Source organism: Podarcis pityusensis (genome assembly GCF_964106645.2).
Source record: "Podarcis pityusensis genome assembly, chromosome: 10".
Taxonomy (NCBI): domain Eukaryota; kingdom Metazoa; phylum Chordata; class Lepidosauria; order Squamata; family Lacertidae; genus Podarcis; species Podarcis pityusensis.
Window position 1 is genome coordinate 70867119 of NC_138035.1, and position 25263 is coordinate 70892381.

At 40.7% G+C, this 25263-nt stretch overlaps 1 protein-coding gene across 17 annotated transcripts in view; it reads right to left on the bottom strand.

Moving 5' to 3' along the window:
- The window catches only part of MAGI2 (membrane associated guanylate kinase, WW and PDZ domain containing 2), a 601975-nt gene that overhangs the window by 534156 nt on the left and 42556 nt on the right, over positions 1-25263 (bottom strand). For 12 of the 17 annotated variants that reach the window (XM_081023441.1, XM_081023440.1, XM_081023443.1 and 9 more), the window contains exon 2: positions 9072-9125. The exons of the other annotated variants lie outside the window; for them this stretch is intronic. In XM_081023441.1, the coding sequence (XP_080879567.1) occupies positions 9072-9125 (54 nt within the window). The remainder of the gene's footprint in view (positions 1-9071; positions 9126-25263) is intronic. 17 annotated transcript variants of the gene reach the window in all.

Consider the following 25263-nt stretch of genomic DNA (forward strand, 5'->3'; position numbering starts at 1 on the left):
AGATTTTTTAAATGTGGGTTGTAAAACTGGTTCTTACATTAGAATTTACAGTTTGTGGAGAATATTCTCAAGAATATTCTCATTCTCTAGACTATTCTCTGGAGAATATTCTCACCTCACATCACTAAGTGACATTATTTGTTGGTTCCTTTTATTTATTGAGGAGGGTCAGTTGTATCCTACACAGGAGAGGAAATTGTTCCTTGCCAGTGTGCCTTGATAAAACATAGGAAGCTGCCTAGTATTCCTGCCTAGGAATCATACAATTTCAGACAGTACTCCTTCCCAACCCTACCTGAGATACTTATAAACAATAACTGTTTCAGTTTATAATGGATAGGATGAAGTCTCAAAGCCTACAAAAACTTATTTAAAGCTGGCTGTGACTTAATTTTTTCCTCCTGGAGCTAGATATGTGCTACGTCGCATACAAATTTGTCCCAAATCACGGAATGTTTCATTTTTCCAACATTACAGTGCCCAATTTTTTGTAGCCTTGATAAAAGGGACTTTGTGCCTTTCCCCACCTGCTGCTCCACAACTTAACTGTATTCAAAACAATTAACTAATGCATCCTTAACTGTCCACTCCATTGATTTATATAGGTCCTATCAATTCATCAATGAAGTTTTGTTGATTAATCTACCAATGAAACAGGTTAGCTGTTACACTCTGGCAAATTCAAACATAATCCTAACATGTATATATCAAGTTTATCCTGTAGAACCTTTATATTAAAAAAAAAAAAAAAATCGCTTCTTTTTCCACATCTAAATGGAGCATTTTTAAAAAAACAGGACTAGAATTTGATATAGGATATTTTATGGGCATTTTAATAAGACATCATTACAAAAATCAGCTTGTGAAAATCACTTAATTTATCAGCATGTGTTTCATTTAACTGCCTTTTAATTACTTGGGTGCTTGGGATAATGCTTTTCAGAACTATAGATTGATTTAATGCCACAATAAAGGCTTTCTGCTTTAATCTTTAATTACTTCACTGAACTTGCATTTACTTAATAGCAATGACTAGATTTTGCTGGCGATAGCCAGTTGTCAATGATGAAACAGCCTTTACTCCTCAAGGAGCAAAAGTGGTTCATATCTAAATTCAAAACATATCTTCAGCAAATGAAAAGGGGAGGGAAGCTACCATATCTAAGGTTTCAACTGGAAAACTCACTTGGAGTTATCAAAAACACTTGAATTTTCTTAACCAGCTACTCCCTCTCAATGTAGGAAACTTTCTACGTTCATCATTCATCATCTGGAGCCTAGGCCCACCAAATGCAGACACATCTCTTGTACAGACTTCTCTAGAGGCCCACAGGGCTTAACAATCCTCACCCAGGAAAAAATGGAAGGGGAGCTCCACTGACCACTCAGGGACTCAGCGTGGCAAGTGGTAGCTTTGCACTAGCCAATGAGCTTGTGCACTGGTGCCTGGGCTGGGAGGATGGGTGTGGCTTGGCCTTGGCCAACAGGACTACTGCTGCTTTTGAGGTTTCCCCCCTTTTGCATGCAGAGCAGCTCCTTGGAACAGAACAACCACTTTTTGGAGAATAGGGGAAATGTTTTGGATAAGGTATGATAAAAACAGATTGTTTAATCTCAATTTTAGGTAATTGTTGCATGTCATATGCTCTAATGTAAACCAAGATATGCCTCAATGCAAGCCTGTTACACAGTTTAAAGATGAAAATGAATAAGAACTATGTAAGAAAAAACTCCAACAGATTTTTAAAAGAAGGCTTATTTTTCAGCGGAAAACTGCTCTTTCAGTGCATTACTTGCAACAAATATGCGTTCAAAACTACTTAAAGCACACTTTTGAATGTATATGCTGGACTTTACATGTAGGAGGAATTGGACACAAATGGGTTATACCTGTTGCTCTTATTTCTGTCACTGAATATGTTTGGTTTAAGGCTAGTGGTGCTCACAGTCTATCACTGATATGTTTAAATAAGAGGGCATTGGTAAATAAAGCAAACATAAAAGATGTACAGCAAAATTTGATCCATGGCTCCAAAGAGAGAGTTAATTGAAATGCAGTTGGCTGAGATAGGTACAAGACATATTTTACCACCATTTCACTGCTGACATAAATTTTTCTTTAGATCAAAAACACTGCAAGAATATTTTAACAGCTTCCTACTGTGTATACACAAATTCATCAGCCACTGTGGAATACTCTAGGTTATCAAGTTTGCATAATACATACAGGAAGTTCCACACTTGAAAAGAATACTGTTTTAACATCTTTGTTCCAAACAACCATTACTTAACAGTTTACACTTTTATCTTGTAAGTTGTACAGCTATATATATATATAAATGCCTACTTCAATGCATATGGTAGTTTTTTTAAAGTCTTACTCCAGGGATGTTTTGAAAGGAACTCTAGTCAGCTTCTGTTATTACAAGAAGATTCCGAATTTGTATATTTTTATCATCTGCCAGTGGGCCCAAGGAAAAAAGAGAAAAGCTTCAACCTCTTCAGTCTCATGCTTACCAGTCATATAAACCAGACTTAAAGATAGCTAGCCAGAAACCATCATGTACCGCTTCAGGCAATGAACACATGACAAAGCCCTTGAGAAAGCAGAAGGCCATTTAATGGCTGTGTTCACTCATCATGGTAAAGCATAGTTAGTGGTTCCCGCTTCGCCCCTCCCTAGCACAAGCGAGAGCAACAAATCATGACCCCTGACTTAGCTTTAAATCTGAACCAAGGACCTTGGTTTGTTTCACTCCAAACAAACTACGGCCGTATACACACTATACTTTTAAAGCACATTCAAAGCACATTTCCCCCCTCAAAAAGTTATGGACATTTTTGTCTGGTAAGTGTTGCTGGAAATTGTAACTGTGAGGAAGTAAACTACAGTGCACAGAATTCTTTGAGGGAAACAATGTCCTTTAAAAGTGCAGTGTATATGTAGCCTATGATGTTAAGCCACAACTGTGGTTTGTTTAAGATAATCTCATCTGGATCTAGCAAATATTCCAACACTGCCTGCTTCAACAGCCCCCTTATTCAAGCTCCTGGGAACTAAATGACAAATCAATCACTTGTAGTAACATTTTGGCTCCATCCATATCAACCCTTGCTGCCTATTTTTCTTTCCATTAAAAATGAGCCATTATCAGATAAAGGTCCAAAACATACACATATATACCCTCATGGATAGAAAGAGCCACAAAATTATTTCTTCTTGTAAGTACCACACAACCTGGAATTTAAAGATGTTTACCCAACCCTAGGCTAAAGTAACATCTAATTAAGATGCAGACGAATACATTTTTCAAATGTTACGCTGAATGTGGAGAGAAAGACAAAATGTGTAATCTCTATTCCTCTCTCTACATGTTCAGTTAACCATCCACATAGAAACTGCATGTGGACCCAAATATTTGCATAGGGTCCTGGGTTCTGAATCATAATCCTGCTTTTCAGTGCTGGGGAGAAAGTGGATTTTGTGTGTAGTTTCTATGCAGACAACACCTGGGAAGGAAAGCAGGACTGCCTGTAATATCCTGCTCCCCACACACCCCATTTAGCATGCAAAAATAGCTTCTGCATGTTGAATTTATTTAGGAATATTTTTGCTATTATTTCTGTGCCATTAGGAATCATGTTCTACTTCTGTACCTTAAATCAAAGTCTACTTTAGGTTCATTGACGCCTCTTGTTTCATAAGCCAAACAGTTATTGTATGCTAATTTAAATGAAGCTATTATAACAGAAATGGCTCATGAAATATTGGTATCCTCTCTGTAGGTAATGCTTCTAGACAGGGTCAGGGTGTGACATAGGATCTTGGCTGTGAGTTCAGGAAGACCTGCTCTCTGCCTTGCAGGCCCTTTTCCACTTGGCCTGAGCGGGCAGGGCCCTGACTGCTTTCGACCTACAAAAGCTTAGACTTCTGAGTAAATTCTTGGCCAGTGGTATATTGTTTAAGGGGGTTTTTGTGTGTGTGGAGGGGTTGTTGCTGTTATTTATATTTATTTTTTGTATCTTTACTTTATATCTTATGTTTTATGTGGAATTGTTTGATGTTTTCATTGTTTTTGACTACTTTTATTGTCTTTGTAATTGCATATTTTTTATATGTTGTTATAAACATTTGTTCTTTTTAGTACTTGATACAGTGCCATAAGCCCTGAGACACTGCAAAGACTGAAAAAACTTCATATGATTTCAGCAAGAGAAGCTGCGTAACAGAGCTGGCCCGTAACTTCCCCAAGTAACCATTTTCTGAGGGAACAAAAGAAGCCAGAGAGTGACCTTGTAATAGTCGCACACACAGTTCAAGAACAGCTCCAGTTAAATCACAACTAATGTAGGTTTATAAGCAGCACATATTTATATACTAGAAACCATATTTTCTGGTAGGTGATCTGTGAATATTGCCATTGTCAAAACCAAAACACATTCCATTGCTTGACAAGATAAAGTGTGTGTCTCCTCATCCAAAACAAGCATGTTTACCAAGCCTGGGAGGTTGAAAACTATTAGAACTGGGAATTTTTGAAGCCATGCAGAGACTGGCCCAATATCCTTCAAAACCAAAGCTACAGACTGGCAGAGCAACAAAATCAACACCACCCTGGCAGTATTAATTTCTCTTGAGAAAGAGAATCCCAGCATGGAAACTAAGGCTGTTTATTCTGTAGCATATTGCGGTATACACATTCTGGAACTAGCTCAATAATCGGCTTAAAAATGGAAACAATGAAGTATGTTTATAAGACATATGAGAAAACACCTAAATGCTCAGTTAAGTAAGTTAAATAATAATCTCAAAGTTACTGATACACTTCTTTCTGTGTTTTGAAAGTATCAAAATCAGTGGAGTAATACTGTACCAAATTAAAGCATGAGGGATTTCACAGGAGAAGATTACAAAGCGTGACATCTGCATTAGGGCACACATACATAATCCCTGATCTATCTGATTTTGTTCTGTAACCTGAGAATTACACTGCTGTAATATATATATATATATATATATATATATATATATATATATAAACAGAATTTCTTTGGGAATCAGAAACACATGCTACATGTGCACACGCTGCATTTCATCAACATTAAAAGTCCACACATTTCATTTCTCAAAAAGTTGGAGGTTGAGAGGCAAGAAGCAGCACCCAGGTTATACAATGTATCTGCCTGTTATCCAAATAACAGTGATTTGTTACTCTAAAAATTCAAAATTCTTATAAAACCTGCAAAAGGTAAATGTTTTTTAAAATCCTGGGGACCACTTGAAAATATGCATTCATTAGGCATTTTAAAAGTGCAAGAAAAACAAGCTATGCAAGAATATATTTGTATATCTCACACATGCACACACAGAGACACACATTTTGTTTTTTGTAATGAAATGTAATGAAAACTGCCTGGAAAAGCAGCGTCCCACAGCACACTATGCTTTAAACTTGAGCAGCTTTTTCTTCAACAGAAAATGAAACCATTGATTTCAATGGGTCTTCCAATGGCTAACATTGCAAATGTGTTCATAAAACAGGTGAGTTTTGAACAAGTGGTTCACATTTTCATCACCATATCAAAACCTTATGTTTACAATATCTGTATTTTGTCATTTTAAAAAAAAAATCCAGTGAGTTGCTTACTGTTTTGTACTTCAATACTTTTATGGTCAAAGACATTTCATCTTTTGCTATCCAAAATACTGAGAAAAAGATGCATACCCCAGAGCTTAACATACCAGCATCTTGCCTCTTCTTGTTTAGTTGAAGTTAGTCAACATTTGTGGCTCAATACTCTAGAGGCACAACAGCATGCTATTACAACAGATGTCCAGTTATGCCTTCCAGCTTAGCCACTGAATGCAAACATATAAAGAAGAAAAAATACACATCTAGTAACATGCTTCTGGAGACAACAAATCCTTCAGGGATACAGCGTACTATCGTTAGAAGGGGGAGAGGGGAGATATGCTACTGCCACAATACGTTTACCTTGTGTGCAGTTGTGGGAATCAGATTGCACTGATATTAGATTACTTATGAAAGCAAAATGTCAAAAGACGTCCAAATTATTTTAACTAAGCAGACAGAGTTAGGCTGTGTCTGCAACAGCCCTACTTGTCTACCAGCAGGTACTAATTCCCAACTGCATTCAAGTTGCAGGTTTTGCATTGTGACCCTGGCACATCTGTTATCGGGGCCAAGTAACACTGTAACTTAAGTACAATGCAAGCAACTATGTATCTTTAATGCAGCTAATTACAGGAGCAGGAAAACCTGATTCTTACTGCAAAGCCACATCGTAAGGGGAGGCTTCTCTCTTCACTCTGCCATGGAGATCATACCCACTGATTTGCAGTCAGCTGCCCCACTGAGGTCTGAATGCCATTGATAGGCTCAGCTACTGCACACACACGCATTGACCACATATGAACCACATGCAAACCCAAACATACAGCAGACACATTCACCACAGATGCTGGCACACAGCACTCTGTGTGTCTCTGTAGAGCAGACATAGATGGGTTGTTTTGGGGATGAGCAAACAAGGAGAGCAAACACTGTGTCTTGTTGTTCCTCAGGGAATAATCTTAAGTGTTTCTTTTCCTCCTCACTGAGCCCTCCTTCCCACTTCAATACATTAAGACCTTCTGGCAATGCTCCCACACCAAAGGGAGAAAAGGCACCTGATTTTAGGACACTGCTGGCAGCTGCCGGGTGCAGCCCATTGGTCCTCCACCTGTTTTAACTGATTAATCTTGAGATCTTGAATATGCAAGGCATGAACATTATCAGTATGGTTTAGCTCACAAGGTTTTGCTGCTGTATATTATCGTCAACGTCGATTTATTAATTGCCTTTTGTACAGTTGTCTCAAAGCAGGGTAAAAGAAAATCAGAAAAGAAAATCCAGCAGATACATTTAAACAAAACTAAAGCTGTACAAAGTAGATGCTCATGGCGGAGATCCAATTATCTAGCTGCAAAAGCCAGTGTAAGAGGCAGCTCAAATAACTGGACCTTTCATGTGATTGTTTGGTTGTGCAAAACTGCTATTACAGATTAGTTATCTCAGAACAACCTAGATTAAAATTAGAAAGCTTAGAAGGTGTTACTATATTAGCCATATGCGTTAGATGTGTCATGTGCTAACATTTAGTACATTTGTGCTACTTTAAATATGTGGTTTTAAAATCAAAACTGCAGTTTGTGGTAATATATTGAAAATAAACAGATGGGGGGAAAGTATTTCCTTTGAAGCTAAGCACTACATAGCAAGACCAGGCATCTTAAAGCTACTTAATATTATTCATGTGGCAGGCATCATTACTGTTTAGAGGAATAGAAGAAACATTTTACCACTCATGCAGTAGCTCTGCTTGTCCCTTGATTCTGACATGACAGATTTATTCCAATTAGGCTGTGAACTTGCTCTCCCACCCTCTAAAGAAATGTGGTTATTTAGGATTTTCTCATATGTGGTTGGGAGCTACCTTGGGCACACTAAAGCAGGGGTCAGCAAGGCTTACCAGGCATGGGCCGGATCACTCCTGCGGAGATCCTCCGTGGGCAAGGCCGGCGCAGCGTGACACCGGAAATCACTTCTGCGCATGCCCAGATGCCAAAAATCGCGCCTGCACAGAAGCGATTTTCGGCGTCTGGGCATGTGCACAAGCGATTTCCGGTGCTGTGAACATGTGCAGACACGATTTCCGGCGTCTGGGCACAGTGGCGTTGCTTCATGCTCTGGCACAGGGGGAGGCGGACAGCAGGTAGGGGCGGGGTGTGCCGCCCACAGGGGCAGGGCATGCGTTCTGGGAGCGGGGAGCACCGCCTGCAGGGCGGGGCGCCCAGTGCGGGCGGGAGGGGCAGCCACGATGGAACCCCACCGGGATCGCGCTGCTGGGGGCGGTGCACTCCCACCGCACTCATCTTCCTCCGCTAGTGCCTGGGCATGCACAGAAGCGATTTCCAGAGCCGTGGAAGAGAGTCCCCACACCACACTGTGCCAGTTTAGCGCAGCGCGTGGGCACTCGCCGAGTGGGCGGCTCAGTTCGGGGATGGCTTGTGGACCGGTTAAATGGCCTCCATGGGCTACTTCTGGCCCATGGGCCTTAGGTTGCCGGCCCCTGTACTAAAGGGTTGGGCAGAATCCGAGACCAGGGAGAAGAGTCGGTGGAAGAAGATTGGAAGAAATTTAAAGACTACTTACAGAAATAGTGTAAAATTAATGAATGTTAGAATGATGTTGGATTGAAGTTAAGTGGTTTCTAGCTGTAATGGTATAAAAGAATATGGAAAAATTGGTTTTCAATACGTAAAAACTTAATGCTATAATATATTAAGATTAAAGATCAGGATTAAAAAGGAGGGAAAGGAATTGCTGGACTAACAAATTGAATTGGAATACAAAAAAGGGAGGTATGAGGAGGTCCGGGAAACAAGTAAATGTAAGAGAAGTGATGAAAAGATGGAATTTTTTTAACTTTTTTTTTTTTTTTTGGTACTTTGTATTTTTCTTTTTTCTATTGTTATTTTTCTTATCAATGTAATCTTTTTCTTTTGAAATTTTAATAAATATCATTAAAAAAGGGGGCGTGGCCCTGTGCTGTATCACAAACTGCTGTTAAAAGCCTCTAGTTTCAAAGGTGGTTTGCCATGGAGTAGTATGGAAGAGGGCTGCTATTTGAAAAACACAAGCCTAAAACATACAGAACAAGTTGAATGGTCCTTTAGATACTTGCAAATGAAAAGACACACAAACAGATTGCAGAATTCAGCTTCACCACACACTGTATGTTGTGTATCAAAAGAGTGAGCAGACCAGGGAGTTCTGGGAAACCAGAGGAGAGTGTGTGCATCAGAGCTTTGCTGCTGCGCCAATGGATAGATTATTTTCTCCTTGTCCACACCGGAAGTCTACAGCACCAGATCATTTCCCCTTGCATACTAAGAAAACTTCCATTCACTTCTCAGGGATGGCCATTCTCCCTCCACATCCTGTATTGTGTTTATGTAACATTCAACAAAGTATAATCAGAGACAGAGCTATGCCACAGGGCCTTACCACTGCTCAGGACTCCCCAGGGCTGGAAGAATGCTGCTATCCTGGGCTTTCCACCTGGAAAAATACAGACAAGACTGGAAGAATATTGGAAGGACTGGAGTGAGTCCACAAGCCCATACCTAAGGGCCCACATGAGATACTGAGACCCAACAGCCTATAATGTGGAATCACAATCACCGTCAAGCAATAAATTTGGAACCAATTGTGTAGATCCCCAATCAGAGTTCAACTCAGAGTAGGGAAAGGTTCAACCCAACTTAACTCAAATACATTAACAGCAGATACCAACAGTGTATGTGCCAAATTATACCACCACCCGCCTAAATTAAATATAGCCTATGAAAGCATTGCACAATGGGTAAGCTATGGAATCTGTAAACTGTAGTTAAAAATAACTTCTATGGTAGGGAAAAAGAAACATTTTTAAAATATGCACAACCATTATGAAAAACTAAATGATATTTGGCTTAATTGTTTGGGCCTATACTTGAGACTGACAGTTTTGAGGTTTTCTCCATTTATTTAAAGATTCTCCATGCAATTAAAGATTAGGGAGTTAAAAGAAAATTTTACCAGCACTTTGGAAAGATACAGCTTGGAAAATCAGCAGGGATCTGTATTTGGAGATGTTCTGAAACTGCTGTTCATTTGGTAAGTTATATATGGTGAGACCATTTAATTCCATCGCCCCTAAAATGTTTAAAGGAAGATTGCCTCTGTTTTCCTTCCATTAACAAACATGCAGAACAACATTTTTTAAAAGTCCTCTGCCATTTCATGACAATTCCTCATCACAAAAAAGCAAGGTGTTGGAAATTAAGTTGCTGAAGCATTCTTCTGCCGCCTTTGGCACCTGAGATCTATATTTGTGGGACCCACCCTATTATTGTGACTGAAACTTACTTTAAACTGCATTGTATTTTTAAATTGCTATAGCCTACCTTGGAACCTTATGGTAAAGGGAGGGTAAGAAATAACTGAGTCCAAAGAATTAAATAACAGTAGTCGAATTGCTGCAGTACAGGCAATAACACACAATTACATATGTGTAACTACCTAAATAAGTAGACTCTCCAATCAAAATTAAGAAATTCTTAGCCCCTCCGATTTGAATGGAACAGATTTCAGCGTCATTGGGGCTTAACCTTAGGCTGACTCAAGCCCATAGCATTTTATCCAAAAGACTGTAATTGAAGCACATAAAATTATGGCTTTGAGAAATACCAAGGTCTGAATTGTATGATGCAACATGGAACACAGCCTGAGGGCAAACAGACCAATCCTCTACAGATGAAGAGAAATCCTGGTGCATTTTGAGAGACAACAGCTGTTTTAGAGAGGTGAACATGGTGTGATTAAAGGCATTGCTGTTTGTCGTGGGTACACTCATTTCCTTACCACTTCTGGTTCATGAGTTTTCACAGGTATATGCCAATATATGTGTAAAATGACAAACCACATTAATAAATAAATACTACATTCAAAATAATACTACGAACTCCATATACCGAACCTTCAAATACTTAAAATGTTGAACATTTATAACATTTTTGTTTAGGCAAGCCTATCTAGACATGTACAATTTACCGTATTTTTCGCCCTATAGGACGCATTTTTTCCCCTCCAAAAGTGAAGGGGAAATGTGTGTGCGTCCTATGGGGCGAATGCAGGCTTTCGCTGAAGCCTGGAGAGTGAGAGGGGTCGGTGCGCACCGACCCCTCTTGCTCTCCAGGCTTCAGGAAGCTCTCCACAAGCCTTGGGAGTCTAGCGCAACTTCCCACCGGGCTCCCAAGGCTTGCGGACAGCAGCCTGCAGCCGGAAACCAGCGGAGCACGCCCTTGGCTTCGGGCAAATATCTGCAAGCCTGGGAAGCCCGGCGGGTAGCAGCCTGTTCTGGGGGCTGTGGTCAGGGGAAGCTCGCACTTCCCCCACCCCAGCCCCGCGCCTGGCGGGGGAAAATAATTTTTTTCCCCTTTATTCCCCCCCCCAAAAAAACTAGGTGCGCCCTATGGGGCGAAAAATACGGTATATGTGTCTTACCTCATTTTAGCTACTGTTGATTTTAGTTGTATTCCAAATGCTTTTAAATGCCTGTTTTTAACTTTTTATCATGAATTTCAATAGTTTATTTTATATTTTTGTATATTTTATATCAGTTAATATCTTGACCCGGGTCCACTGAATTGAAATTTCAGGCTTCACGACATAAGAAAACGGCCAAGTAAACAGCTATTTTCATGGAGGTGGGTCAAGATATTAATTTATATGCATGAAATTTCATATATAGCTATATAATCCCTAGTGTAGTAGGATAAGACCTTTGGAGCAGGTATTTTTTAAAAAAAGTTTTTTTATGAACCACCTTAGTAGGGCAGTAATTGTTCCTTGGTAATTTGCCACCCCCACCCCTCCATGATGGCACCTGGGGCGGTTCGCCCCCACCCCCACCCCCCTTTCCTACACCCGTGATTTGTGTTACTTGTTCTTTGGCACCAGCACAGTGAAATCTTTTAAACAAATAAGAGCACAATGTGTTAATGGAGACATTCCATAGCAGTCAAGGATAAAATCAGTTTTCACGTGCCAGCGTTGCCATATTTCATCTTCTGGCCAAAGTTGCTGAGGTTTTTTTAGTTTTGCCCAAAGTTGTTGAGAAAAAGAACTATTTTTGAGCTATTTTTAAGGAAAAATGGCAAAAACAACACTGTTGATATGGGTTGCCATACGTCCGGATTTTCCTGGACATTTTGCCAATTTCTGCCCAGACATTGCTTCTGACTGCAGTATTCTGGGTATGTCCAGGAAATTTGGGACACATGGCAACCCTATCAAATGCAATCCCAATTAGTTGGAGCCTATCGATAGCAACTACAAAACTACCCAAAGGACAAAAAATTCTCATCTCTCCCTCTGCTGAAGCCCCCTGCACCCCTTGAAGGGCTTCCTAGGAAAGTTTTTTTATGGTGTAGAGCAGTGGTTCACAAACCTTTTCAGGCAACAGCCCCTTAGTTCCATAAACTAATTCCCAGTACCCACTACCCTACCATATAAAAAGCATTATTCCAAATAGCAGTTGGCACAACCCACTAAGGAAGATAACCACACGGTAAAATTTAAAACAGTAACAACTAATTGAATATTTATTAAATGTCCAGTTAAAACTTTTTAGTTTAATTAATTCAACAAACTGATGAACTTGATACCAGCTTTTCACAGTCCGATAGGCACCCCATGCCTCCCCCTTGTCTCTTAGTGCCCCCATCACTGTTCCCCGGAGGGCAGTGCCGCCTACTTTGGTAACCGCTGGTGTAGAAAGCAGCAGCTAGAGAGAGAAACTGTTGACCTCCCTGCTTGAATGATAACAGTACCCCCACACCCACTCATACTGGGACACAGCTGGATCCAAACCAGAAAAGCAAAATGCTGGTTAAAACTATGAAACCATTATTCTGCTAATGAGCTTTATTCACAAAGAAATCATTTTTAATGACAATGCTATTTCCGCAGCCACACTTACGATAGATTTCCCACAAGCCAACTAAATCATGTATTCCTTTGACACCTTCAGCACAAAGGCTTTTAGAAGTATTTACTGTGAAGCTCAGTCCAAAGTTATGATGGCAGGAATGTTTTACAGAATAATTTTGTGCCCTTCTCATGTCAGGTTTCCTGAACAGGCAAAATAAATTATTGCATTTCATTAAGTATAGCCTAAGTATTTCTAAAGGTAAAAGTGAATAACAGAACAGTACTCATAAGCAATTTCACACTGGGAAGATTATGATAGTCTTTTCCTGATGGAACAACACCTACCCTAATTAATCACATTTTCCTATTAAGCAGAAGACAAAGAACAAAATGAGGCATCTCTGCTGCAAAATACTATAAAATCTATGCATTTGAATAATAAGAAAATTGCTCTAACAGAATTTCTGGCATAAAAGTAGGTAGGACAAAATATAACAAGCACAGTTATTGGCATGCCAATAAAATTCAGTTAATGGCTAGAAAGTAAGAGGAATTAAGGGTGGCCTGTATATTTTAAAATAAAAACCTTAAGCAAATCATACATTAAAAAACCCAAATATATTGAAAACATTTTTATTTTGCTTTCAAAAAAATTCTATGTCGCTTGACTGTAATAAAAACTCAACGCAATTTAACAAAATAGTACCACACCAAATGTAAAATGATTCCAGATATCCCCCCTCAATGATCCAGCTTTTTCAGATACAGTACATTGCACATCCCATCTTTTATCTGAGTATGCACAAAGATCTACTATAGAGGGGATCTAGTTCCAGTCTAGATTGTTGTAACTGGTGACATTTCTGAACTAGTGAAGTTTTCTCAGTACAAACTCTTTCAAGCAGATACCTCACTATGGGAAAATGGCACTGAAAAGTTAACATGTGATGACTTCCTGGCATAGAGTCATAGAACTGTAGAGCTGGTCATTTAGTCCCAACTCCCTGCAATGCAGGAATCTCAACATGCAGTTTCCCATCCAATTTGAAACCATAACAGACCCTTCCTTGCTTTGTAAATGTGCTAGCGGTTTTATTGCTACACCACTATCACTATCACCATCATCGTCACGAGCACCAGCAGATACAAAATTAGACCCTAGACACTATGCAAATGGGACTGATGCTGAGATTGCGACCATTTTACACTCCATGTGTATAATTACTATTATAATTCTGCAAGTCATTCATTCAATGCATTCTATAGTATGAGGTGGCTTTCCCAGTCACCAAGTCCATGTTAAAAACTAGGCTGTGGGACATAGATCGCCAGGAACTAATCTCAGCTGCGGAAAAAAACATGTTGCCCTCTTTATTTTCGACTCTCTTGGGCACTGGAATTTAATCTTAATTATTTACAATTTTTGTTTAACCTGCAAGAAAGAAGGGCATTTTTGCTGGCTAGGTTCAATTCTAATCCTTCTAACATCCTTTGGGGTAGGTTTGCAGGTTTGGCGGAGATAGGAGATAGGATCTGCCCATGCGATGCCCACCTGGTGGAAACTCTAGCTCACGTGGCCCTTAAATGTAAAATGTATGATGATCTCAACCAACAATTCTTAGACCATCTATGTATTCCAACATGGAAACCAGAGACGGAGGTTATGCGCTTCTTATTACAGGGGAGAGACCAGGAGCTCATCTAGACAGTAGCTAAGTTCCTCTATTTGATTTTTTGTCGCTGTAGTATGCTACAGGATCCTGCCCTTGCTGGAAACCCACAGAGATGAGGCGGATTGCTCGCCTCTTCTGCCCTTTGGCGGGTGACTGTGCTGTTGGGGTGGTGACGAGATCGCACTGGCCTATCTATTCTGAATGTATTCTGAATGTTTTTATGTGGTGCCAATAAAGGTTACTTGACTTGACTATAGTATGAGAGATGCTGTAGTAGGTTTTTGCCTGCACTGACAGGGCTGGGCTAAATAACTTTTGAAGTCCCTCTTAGAGGAAACACCCATGCATTACGATTTATTTCTGAGGGCCAGCTCTCTAGCCTGTCACGTAAAGATGCTAAATTGATGGGCACCAGAAGCTGCTTATTAAAAATAGCGGCCTCAAATCTAGGAAACACACTTTTATTTCAATCTGCATTTTATTAACTGCTGGGTTTTGGATTCATTTGTAATGTTCATTTGAAGGGGTGTGTGGACTTCCCAAACGCAATTGGCTGTGTAAACAGGATGCTGGACTAAAAAGTCTACGATCTGATCCAGGAGATCTTTAGTTTCCTTTGTTCTTATGAAATTGATGATTTAATTTGATTTTAATATTTAATTAAATGTTAATATGTAATATTAATGATTTATTATTTTATTAACTGTACTTTGAGGGCTTTTGTGTTCTGTAAGGCAGTTTAGAAATCTTTTTATAAAGAAAGCGTATTCTCCTTCATGGAGAGCACGTGTTGCAGTGGGGGCCACCAGGACACTCCAAAGTTGGGGGCGGGCTAATTGTTCGTTGGCCACTGATGCGATTGGGGCTTCCCTTTTTGTTGGGATGAAGTTAATGTTGCCATTTGTTGATTGGCAGCCAGAAATGCTAAAACTCCTTGCACGAGGCTAGGGCTTCCTCTTTTCGACCATGCATCGGATTGCCCGTCCCCCCCTCCCTATAATTAGGGTTGTTCGCTTTGACCTTGCTATGCCTGTCATGGGGTCGTCTGCTCTTGGGGCAGGGGCCTGGTAGGAATTTTGTCCATCTGGCCGATTGGCTGGGGCCATTTGGTTTTTGCCTACTGCGTAGCAAATCGTCACAACTTGTAAGGTTGCGGTTAGGCATTGGTTTATGGTTTGGTTGGTTGAGGGGAAGTGGTTGAGTGCCTGCCCTTGGTAGGTTGAGTGCCTGCCCCTCTAATGCTGCTGCTGCAAGGGATTCCGTTAAAGGAATTGGGGGCTAACTATTGCTTGTCCACTCTGTCAAGGGGGCTCGGGCCATAGCAATGAGCTCCTGGTTGCAATTGGGGTGAGGGCAGGTTCCCTGCTCCGCGTAACCCCCAAGTGTATTCCCCTATTCTGACTTTCGCATCGTGCGGAATGTCAGTCTGTCCCCCATGGTGGGGGCAGATAGTCGCAACCAATGCCTAAGCAACCATTCACAAATTTGTATTTCAATAAAGTTGTGGCCAAAATTATGCCAAAATCTTAAACAAAAATTCTGTGTGATGTGTGAGTTATTTGGGTGGCCCTGGGGACCTCGACACGCAAAATAAATAAATGTTAAATGTTACTGTCATTTTATAGTACACCATACTAAGCATAAATGTTAACTTTGTGCCCACAAAGCTCACCAATGCCATATCTATGTTATGATATGAAATAGTTTTATGGAACAATAGCAACTCTATTATTGAATTGTACACTTTTTAAACAACTTTAAAGCAGTCAGAGGACTTTGAACCAATTAATCCACTGTAGATACTGAAGGAAACTGAGTGAATACTTTTGTCTGTCAGTAGCAATGGCATCTTTCATCCATCTACATTTGCTGCTTCAGCCAACATGGAATCTGCATTACCACTTGACAAATAAATCTAGAAATTTATAATTAAATTTAGTTAAAGACGTTTATTGAACCATTTAGCTTTCCCCCAATGTAATCAATTAATCATCATTTTTTTAAAAAAAACAACCAACATGAAGGGAAATGAATTGTAGAAGTATTCTACAATTTTCATGCACACTAAGATTGTTGTTCTTCCCTAGGGTTGGGCTTTAAAGGTGTTACCTCCAATTTATGTGGTGACGAGGAGTGCAACAGTTAAGCCTAGTGTGCCGGTTGCACTCCTTCCTTGAAATGTCTGATTTGGCCGCAGTGACACACCTTAGTTTCATCCCATTTGGGCAGACAGTTGACGGGGACTGGTCACAGGGAGTAGATGACTCCCTTGTTACAACAGCTTCATTGGCTACCAGTCTGTTTCTGGGCACAATTCAAAGTGCTGGTCATGAAATTTAAAGCTCTATATGGCTTTAGGTCCAGGTATCTGAAAGCCTGTATTCTCTCATACAAATGTACCTGGGCTCTGAAATATTTGGGGGAGGCCCTTCTCTGAGTCTCACTACCCTCACAGGCACACTTGGGGGGGGCATGGGTAAAGGCCTTCTTGGTGGCTGTCCCAAACTTTGGTGCCTCGTCCTTTTGTCATCAGATGAAGACCCTTCATCTGACTGTAAAAGGCTAGTGTTTGTTTTGTTTTTTCTTGTTGCTATTATCTGTATCTTTAAACAGATTTTTTTATATTGTTTTAATCATATTAGCTTTTAATTTTTAATGATTATCTTTTCTACGTTTTATCTGTTGTATCTGTAAGCCGCCTTGAGTCCCCATCTGGGAAAACATCAGGGTATTATTATTATTATTATTATTATTATTATTATTATTATCATTATTAATTAGACTAAAGCAGTGCAGTCCAAAATGTGATATGCCATTCTATATTTCTAGAAATGTACTTCAGTTCTCAAAGGGATCCATGTTCCTGACTGGCCCTTAACAACAACAGAGGACTGATGAGATTGCAGAGAATAAAACTTTAAAATGCTTATTGAACATATTTCCCGATCTTAGTCATGTTTACTCAGCAGTAAAAGCCATTGATTACAGTCTGATTTATTTTATATGGATATGCTTAGAATTGCATCCTTAGACTGTGTTTTGCCTAGATTCTGAGAAACAATTCATGAAAAAGATAAACGATCCCTTTCTGGAAATTAGCAATTAATTTGCCAAAAGGCAAAATGTTAATCCTGTCAAGAATTAAACAAATTCACACAGCTTTGTGTTTTACAGATTTTCTACTTTAATTAAAAGAAGATTAAAATGGTTTCTTACAAAATCAGGGTTCATGATGTACCTATCTGTGCTGTGTAGTGGAATGAATTCATAACAAGCATTTTTCATTTAAGAAGAGGTCTGTGCACTGCTTCACCAGGGAAGGCCATACAGTGTTTTCGTCTAACTGTTCTGAACTTGCACCTTGCAGCAAAAACCTTTCCTAGTCTAAAACTTGTGGAGCTGTGCGCAGGTGTGTGTAGATGAAGTGTCTTTCTTTCGCTCTCCAAATGACTTATTTAACATTGTTGATGCTGACAGAGTAAGAGCAGAAAGTTGTTCAGTTCACTAATGTCACAGTAGTCTAAAGCAGTACTGGACCAAGTTGCAGAGAAGTATGGAGTACTAGGGAAACAACAGAATTGAAATGTCAAGGTTCAAAGACATATTCTGTTAAATTAAACTATATCATTATTCCATTCACATCATAGGCATTACGTTACATTCATAGCGCAAATCAGCTAAGTGGTCTTGAAGTCTTCAGATTAAACGTTACAATCTTCAAGAGGTTGATGAAATCTGTAGTTTTAACACAGCTTTAATTTAGGCTGTATTTTAAAAATTCAGAACACTATTGTCGCCGGAAACCCCCCCCCCTTCCATTAACACTTGTATCGCACAAGCACCACATTCACACACACACACGCATCTCCCCTCCCTGACCCTAGAGATGTCTCTTTAGAGGGCCATCTCTTAAAAGCCTTCCGTAAATAAGGAAGCGCTGCATTGACAACACTCTATTTAGCGCTCCGCGCCGCCCTATCTTTATTGAGAGTAGACCGGACGACCGAACTCTAGGCCAAACAGCGGCCGCCTCAACCAATCAGCATTGTCGAACAGCGCCCCTTGTGGCGGCCACGCTGGTACTGCAGGCTGCGAGCGTCTGTTCCCTCACCTTTTGACAGCTCCCAATTCATTGTTTCCGAGTTCAATGGACCGTGACTGATCTAATCAAAATGTTGCAAGTTGTTTCCGAAAGAGGAAAGTACTTTGAACTTCAGTGACTATATTCTTTACAAATTCACCAAAAATCAGCCGTACCATGGATTTTCACCGGACCACTTTTATTTCACTGCATATTACAAGGACTATCAAAGGGGGGTGAGCTGGGATTGATCGGCCATAAGCCTTGAACCGCGCAGTCACGTACACAACGGCCCTTCTCCGGATGGCGGGGCAACCTTGATAACCATCGGGAAGGGCTCAGACGAAATGCTATCAGGAACACAATAAACTGCATACGGTAGTGTATTCAATACAGACTCCGACAAAGGACCCTGACCGGATTCCCCTCAGGGGGCAGGAAAACTTCGCCCATTCCTTTGTTTATGGAAATGACTCATGTGGGGAGGGGGAAAGGTGGTCCCTGCCAGGTGTCAGGATACTCGGATTACCTGGGAAGCTCCTCCTCGACTCCTCCTGTTCTTTAATAAAATCATGATGTATATATGATGTAATTCTGGGGGTGTAGTCAAGGGGATTAGTGGTTAATAAAAGTTGGGGTCTCCCATTGTTCCGGGCTTCCATCTTGCTTCACCTCGTGGACGGTGGGAGCCCTGTCGCGACAGTCTTCTTCAAAATAAAGACCAAGCCTACTGGCTGCTGTTTTGCTCTGTATTGCTCTGGTCGGTGTCTTCATTTGTCCAAGGGAGCCCTCGGATTTTCCGGTAACACTATAAGCCCATGTGGGTTATCATTCTACTATCCTTTTGCAGCTGGTGTGTGATAAAATTCTCTTTACCACTTGGTGAGAGGAGACACATGATCAAACTATTCAAGGATGAGTATAGACTCGGGGCTCATCCAGACTTTCTTTTGCTCCCCAACCATTTTCCAGGTGTTTTTGTTTTGTCTTGTCCCAAAGTTTTCCCCGGGGAAATCTGCATTGAATCAGAGCAAATAGCAAAAAAACGGATTTAAAGCCCAGACCTGTACCTAGAAACACAGCTCAAAAGGAAGTCTGGATGAGCCCTCGGTTAATGGCTGTAAATGAGGTAGCAGTCGAAATAAGAACTGAAAGAAATTACTCTTTTACCATTCACATAAGGCTCCTGTGTGGTAAAATTATCTTTATAACCTGACAAGTTGATAAAGGCAAGCAAATTACTCAAAAATAAGAAAGCTCATCTCAAGGCAGTTGGGTCATCTGTATGGACTCACTTTCATAAAGCAATGTAGCCCAGGAAGAAAAATAGACTATGAGACACTTCAGCTTTTGGATGTGTGGAAAAGGAAAAGGGGATTTACATGAAAAGGAAGTGGATAGAGAGGGGGGGTGTCTTAAAATAATTTGCTAAAACGATTCATGTATAAAACAACAAAAATGCATGGCAAACATAAGAACTAATTTGAAACACTAAGCTCATTGTATTTAGGAGTTAAAACAATGGTTAAATTTGAATGATTTTCTGTCACATTCTCATACCGGAGCAGCTAATGGATAACCCATTGTGTGACTAATCTCTCATCACCCTCAATAATCTATACCAACAGTCGCCACTAATGAAGAGAACTGGAGAAACATCTGTTTTCTAGGAATGATGTTATCGTAGCAAAGTCAGTCAGTATAACCAGTGCCTTTTTTCTAGAAAAATAGGTGCCAGTACTCACCATGAAGTTGTAACAGTATGTGCCATACTTTTTAACAACAACAAAAAAGAGGTGCCAGTACTGCATAGCTTTGAGTACCCTCTGAAAATAGCACCAAGTATAACACCAATACTGAAATAAAGGAGTTTAAAATAAGTTAAGGTCTGCAGAGCCAAATCTGTTCCAATCATGAGCCTGAAACGGATAATTATAAAAGCATTTGTTACTGGGCTTTTAACGGAAAAGGGACCTCTTACACATACAGTGGTACCTCGGGTTACAGACGCTTCAGGTTACAGACTCCGCTAACCCAGAAATACTACCTCAGGTTAAGAACTTTGCTTCAGGATGAGAACAGAAATCGTGCGGCAGTGGCGCTGCGGCAGCGGGAGGCCCCATTAGCTAAAGTGGTACCTCAGGTTAAGAACAGTTTCAGGTTAAGAACGGACCACCAGAACGAATTAAGTTCTTAACCCGAGGTTCCACTGTAGTGAAATGATCCTAACTCACAGTGGTGATGTGTACATAATCTTTAGGGCTGAGCTGAATATTACCCAGTGCACTTTTAGCAAAAAAGTGGGATTTTGCAAAAGTCACCACAAGCTTTCAATTTCAAATTAGCCTATTGCTGTTTTATTGTTTGCAACACTGGTACTATGTAATATCGTAAATCAGTGGGCTGGTCTGTGAGCCATCAGCTGCTGAGACTCTACCACAGCTCAGGTTGGGTGGGATGCTTCAGGAACTACATATGACACCAGCCTCTGCCATATTGGGGGGCGGGTGCAAGTCCAGCACATCAGATAGTTTGAGAAGCACTGTTGTAAATCACCTTAGAAACCTACAATGGAAGCTGGTATCTAAATCTGTAAAATAAAAATAAAAAAATTGTCTGAACAGTCACTCTTCCTAGTAACACAGACTTTCAGCAAATGGAACTAATTTAAAGCAAGGACAGTACAGTGGTACCTCAGATTGCATATGCTTCATGTTACAGACGCTTCAGGTTACAGACTCCACTAATCCAGAAATAATACCTTGGGTTAAGAACTTTGCTTTAGGATGAGAACAGAAATTGTACTCTGGCGGCACTGCGGCAGCTGGAGGCCCCATTAGCTAAAGTGGTGCTTCAGGTTAAGAACAGTTTCAGGTTAAGAATGGACCTCCTGAATGAATTAAGTACTTAACCCGAGGTACCACTGTATCTATTCAGAAGCACTCCAGTCACTCTGTACTAGCTTTGTTTGATCTCAGTGATATCACCACATAGCCAAACCTGAATGGGTGTATAAAGATAGTTTAGGGTGAGGAGACATCTGTTGGGAAGTGTGCATGCATATGTCATTTTGACTACACATTAAAAAGCCCTGAACTCCTGAACTGGCATTATGCCTGTTCTGGGGGGGAAATAAATAAGAGGAGTAAAGCTAGCATAGAATGACTCTTGAGAGGGCCAGGGGTGACAGTGAAGAGGATGAAGAAGGAAAACAAAGCATGAATCATTTATAGTGGTACCTCGGTTTACAAACTTAATCTGTTCCAGAAGTCCGTTCTTAAACCAAAGCCGTTCTTAAAACGGCTCGCTTTCCCTAATGAGGCCTCCTGCCGCCGGTGCCCTTCCACCGTTCGGCTTCAATTCGTAGACGAAGGTAAAGTTTGCTAACAGGAACACTACTTCCGGTTTTGCGGCGTTCGTATACCGAATACAGTGGTACCTCAGGTTACATACGCTTCAGGTTACAGACTCCGCTAACCCAGAAATAGTGCTTCAGATTAAGAACTTTGCTTTAGCATGAGAACAGAAATTGTGCTCCGGCAGCAGGAGGCCCCATTAGCTAAAGTGGTGCTTCAGGTTAAGAACGGACCTCCGGAACGAATTAAGTACTTAACCTGAGGTACCACTGTAGTTCGTAAACAGGGCTGTTCTTAAACTGAGGTACCACTGTAATTAGAAAATAGCACCAAGTTTCAGAAAGTTCATGTTTTGTTCCAAGACCTACAATTCCAGCTACATGATTGCCTAAGACTTTGAGATACAACCTGTTTGTAGAAATAGTCTATGCTATTTTCTACGGCAGTTTGCAGAGAGTAAGTCATCAGTTGTTCACCTGCATACTTTTGTGTCAAAAGCTGAGAGAGACACTGGGTAGATAGCCATAAATGAGGTCATGCTTCATTCATACTATGGTAATTCTAACATAACACAGCACTGAAATGTTGTGGGACGAATGGGCATTTCTCTTCAGCAATAAATGAGGATTCCTATCAGTAAGTGCTCCCACAAGCATTAAGGCACAATTATATATCTATAGCTCCAGAGTAGTTACACTCCTCAATAGAGGTGTAAAATAATTATGATGCCAGGTATTTGTACCTTGGGTTACAGACACTTCAGGTTGCATTTTTTCGGGTTACAGACTGCCAAAACCTGGAAGTACTGGAACAGGTTACTTCCGGGTTTCAGCAGTCGTGCATGCGCAGAAGTGCTAAATTGCGCTTTGCGCATGTGCAGAAGCGCCGAATCACAACCCGCACATGCACAGACGTGCCGCTGCGGGTTGCGAACGCTGCGGGTTGCAAACGTGCATCCCGCACAGATCACGTTCGCAACCCGAGTGTCCACTGTATCCTAGTCTTCCATCAAAAAACTCATAATGACATACAAAAAAGTTTCCCTTCATTCTTATCCTAATAATCCACATGGGTGAGCAAGGATTCAACTGGATCTCAGCATTCAGGGTCTAATACTTTATCTGCCACTATCACTGGCTCTCTTTACTCAACAGACAAGAAGGGAATATGTTATCTTATTTATTTAATATAAAGCAAACTTATTCACTTTGTAGGCCCAGAGCAAGAGGCTGTTTATTTATGAACAAGCTGAAACAACAACAACAACAACAACAACAACAACAGAACAACCCATACTAACTAGAGACAATGTTTAACTCTCTTATTACTACAGAATAAGACACCGCTTCTACTTATGGTTGCTGGGAATGCAGCATAGGAAAACTTTGGGTCAGTGACTTTTGCCATCAGTATTCATTTAATGAGTATCATCATGGTATCAGTTCCTGTAACTACTGTAAAGGGTATCCAAGGTTCCTGATCCACTGGCAGGAGAGACTTCCACTTGTTGAACAGCACTTTCCCTTCCTCTCTCCCGCAGCCTCCTGCACACCCTCAAAATCAGATGCAATCGGCTGGGGGGAGCCTCTGGAGCAGATTTTCAGGAAGCACAGTGGGAGGAGAGGAAGGCTAAGTTCCAGTGTGTGAGAGGAGTTCCAACAGTGGAGTTTTGGATACAACCCACTGTTTTCTAGCATACTGCAGAATACCACTCTGTCTTAAAGTCCCACACTTGGAAGCATTATTGTGGGGGGAAAGAGGACAATATTTATATTACTTTTGGTTGCTCTTCCACAGGTGGCCTGAGTTTAGATTCTAGCTCAAAGAGGAAAAGATGTTTGGGAAGAGAAACGCCAGTTATTTCTTTTCCAGGTGAATACATCAAACACAAACCAGGCACATTAAGATATAAGACATGGTAAAGCAGAGTTTCCACGGGGATTCCACTAGAGTACACAGAATGTATCTAAATGCAGAGATTATTATCCAGCATTAAAAACAACATCTGAGGTCATTTGTACTGCTCAGAGTACAGCGGTACCTCAGGTTACAGACGCTTCAGGTTACAGACTCCGCTGACCCAAAAATAGTACCTCAAGAACTTTGCTTCAGGATGAGAACAGAAACCGCACAGTGGCGGCAGCAGGAGGGCCCATTAGCAAAAGTAGTGCTTCAGGTTAAGAACGGTTTCAGGTTAAGAACGGACCTCCAGAACTAATTAAGTTCTTAACCCGAGGTACCAGTGTATGCCTTTTGCATCAGAAACTTAGCAGCCAAGCTATCTTAACAATTCAAACAGCATGACTAGCCAGAAGGTATTATTTTTCTTAGTTTAATAAAGAATAACCCAAAGGATTCTGAAGTAAGAGCCCAATGATGGAACCAGTCAAAGCTACAACACTCCAACTCTTCAGACTTTTGACAGTACATCCTGAGAGAGAGAGAGCATACGATCTTCAAAGCGACACAAAAGAGCCAGAGTTTTGCTCACTGTGCCAGCAGTTCCAATGCAGCAGTTATGCTCCCACTGCCGAAATATATTTTAAAAACCAGCAGGATTATTACGGCAACTCTCTGAAGATATGGTATCTTTCAAGTATATCTCCCCCTCCCTTCTATCAAAGGAGACATCTGTATGAATAATTAATATTGCATGCATCAAAGAAACGCACTGGAAAATTCTGCTCAGTCTAGTGAGTTTGCAGTAGTGATAAATTTGGCCCAATACGTCTGCTTCTCTTGTCATACCTGGAGGTGCCAGATGTGATTTATTTACAATTACAGGTAAAACAAGGGGACTAAATGACTAAGCAGCCTGTTTAAACATGAAAGTCAAGCAATTTGCTAGCTTAGACTCCAGTTCCTTCCAGTTTAAAAGCTTAAGTAATGTTTACATATACTTTTTCTTCTTTAACATTTCTGTCAGAACTGGACACAATTTCCAAGCATGGTTATCCCTTCTTGGAAGATAACACTTGATAAAGGATGATAGCTGCAGTGGTTCTCCCTAAATGGAAGACTTTACGATTTGGGGGTGGGTACAATAGGAACAATGGGGGTATGGAAGAAAAAAGAACACAGGGAAGATAAGGTGGCAGAGATGTCACTCCCCCACACCCACACCAAGAATCCTGCTACCCTAAGAGTTATTGGTGGTGATGGATGCTTCCAATTTTGGGGGAATACAATGGATATCTTATGGAAGCACACTGACTTACCTAAGGTATAGGTGACGTGTGAGGAACCCATATGTGCTGTACTACAACTCCCATCAGCCTTAGCTAACATAGCTAATGGCCAGGGATAATGAGAGCTGTAGTTCAGCAACATCTGGAGAGCCAAAGGTTCCTCCTGCCAATTATTAATCCATGTGAATGACAAGCACAAAGCACTGTGATTGGAGTGCCCTAGGGATGCCACTCACTGTGATTAAAACCATCCTCGCGAACTCTGGTTCCCCAGTCAGCTTGTTTCAGTTTTTCAGTAAAAACAAAATGGCTGTATGGTTTTTGGACATCCAAAGCCACAGAACCACTCAGAAGATTAAGAAGTCCCTGAGCTGCTTTGAGAGTTCGTTAACAGAATAATATAACTCCAAAACATAAGGTCTGTCC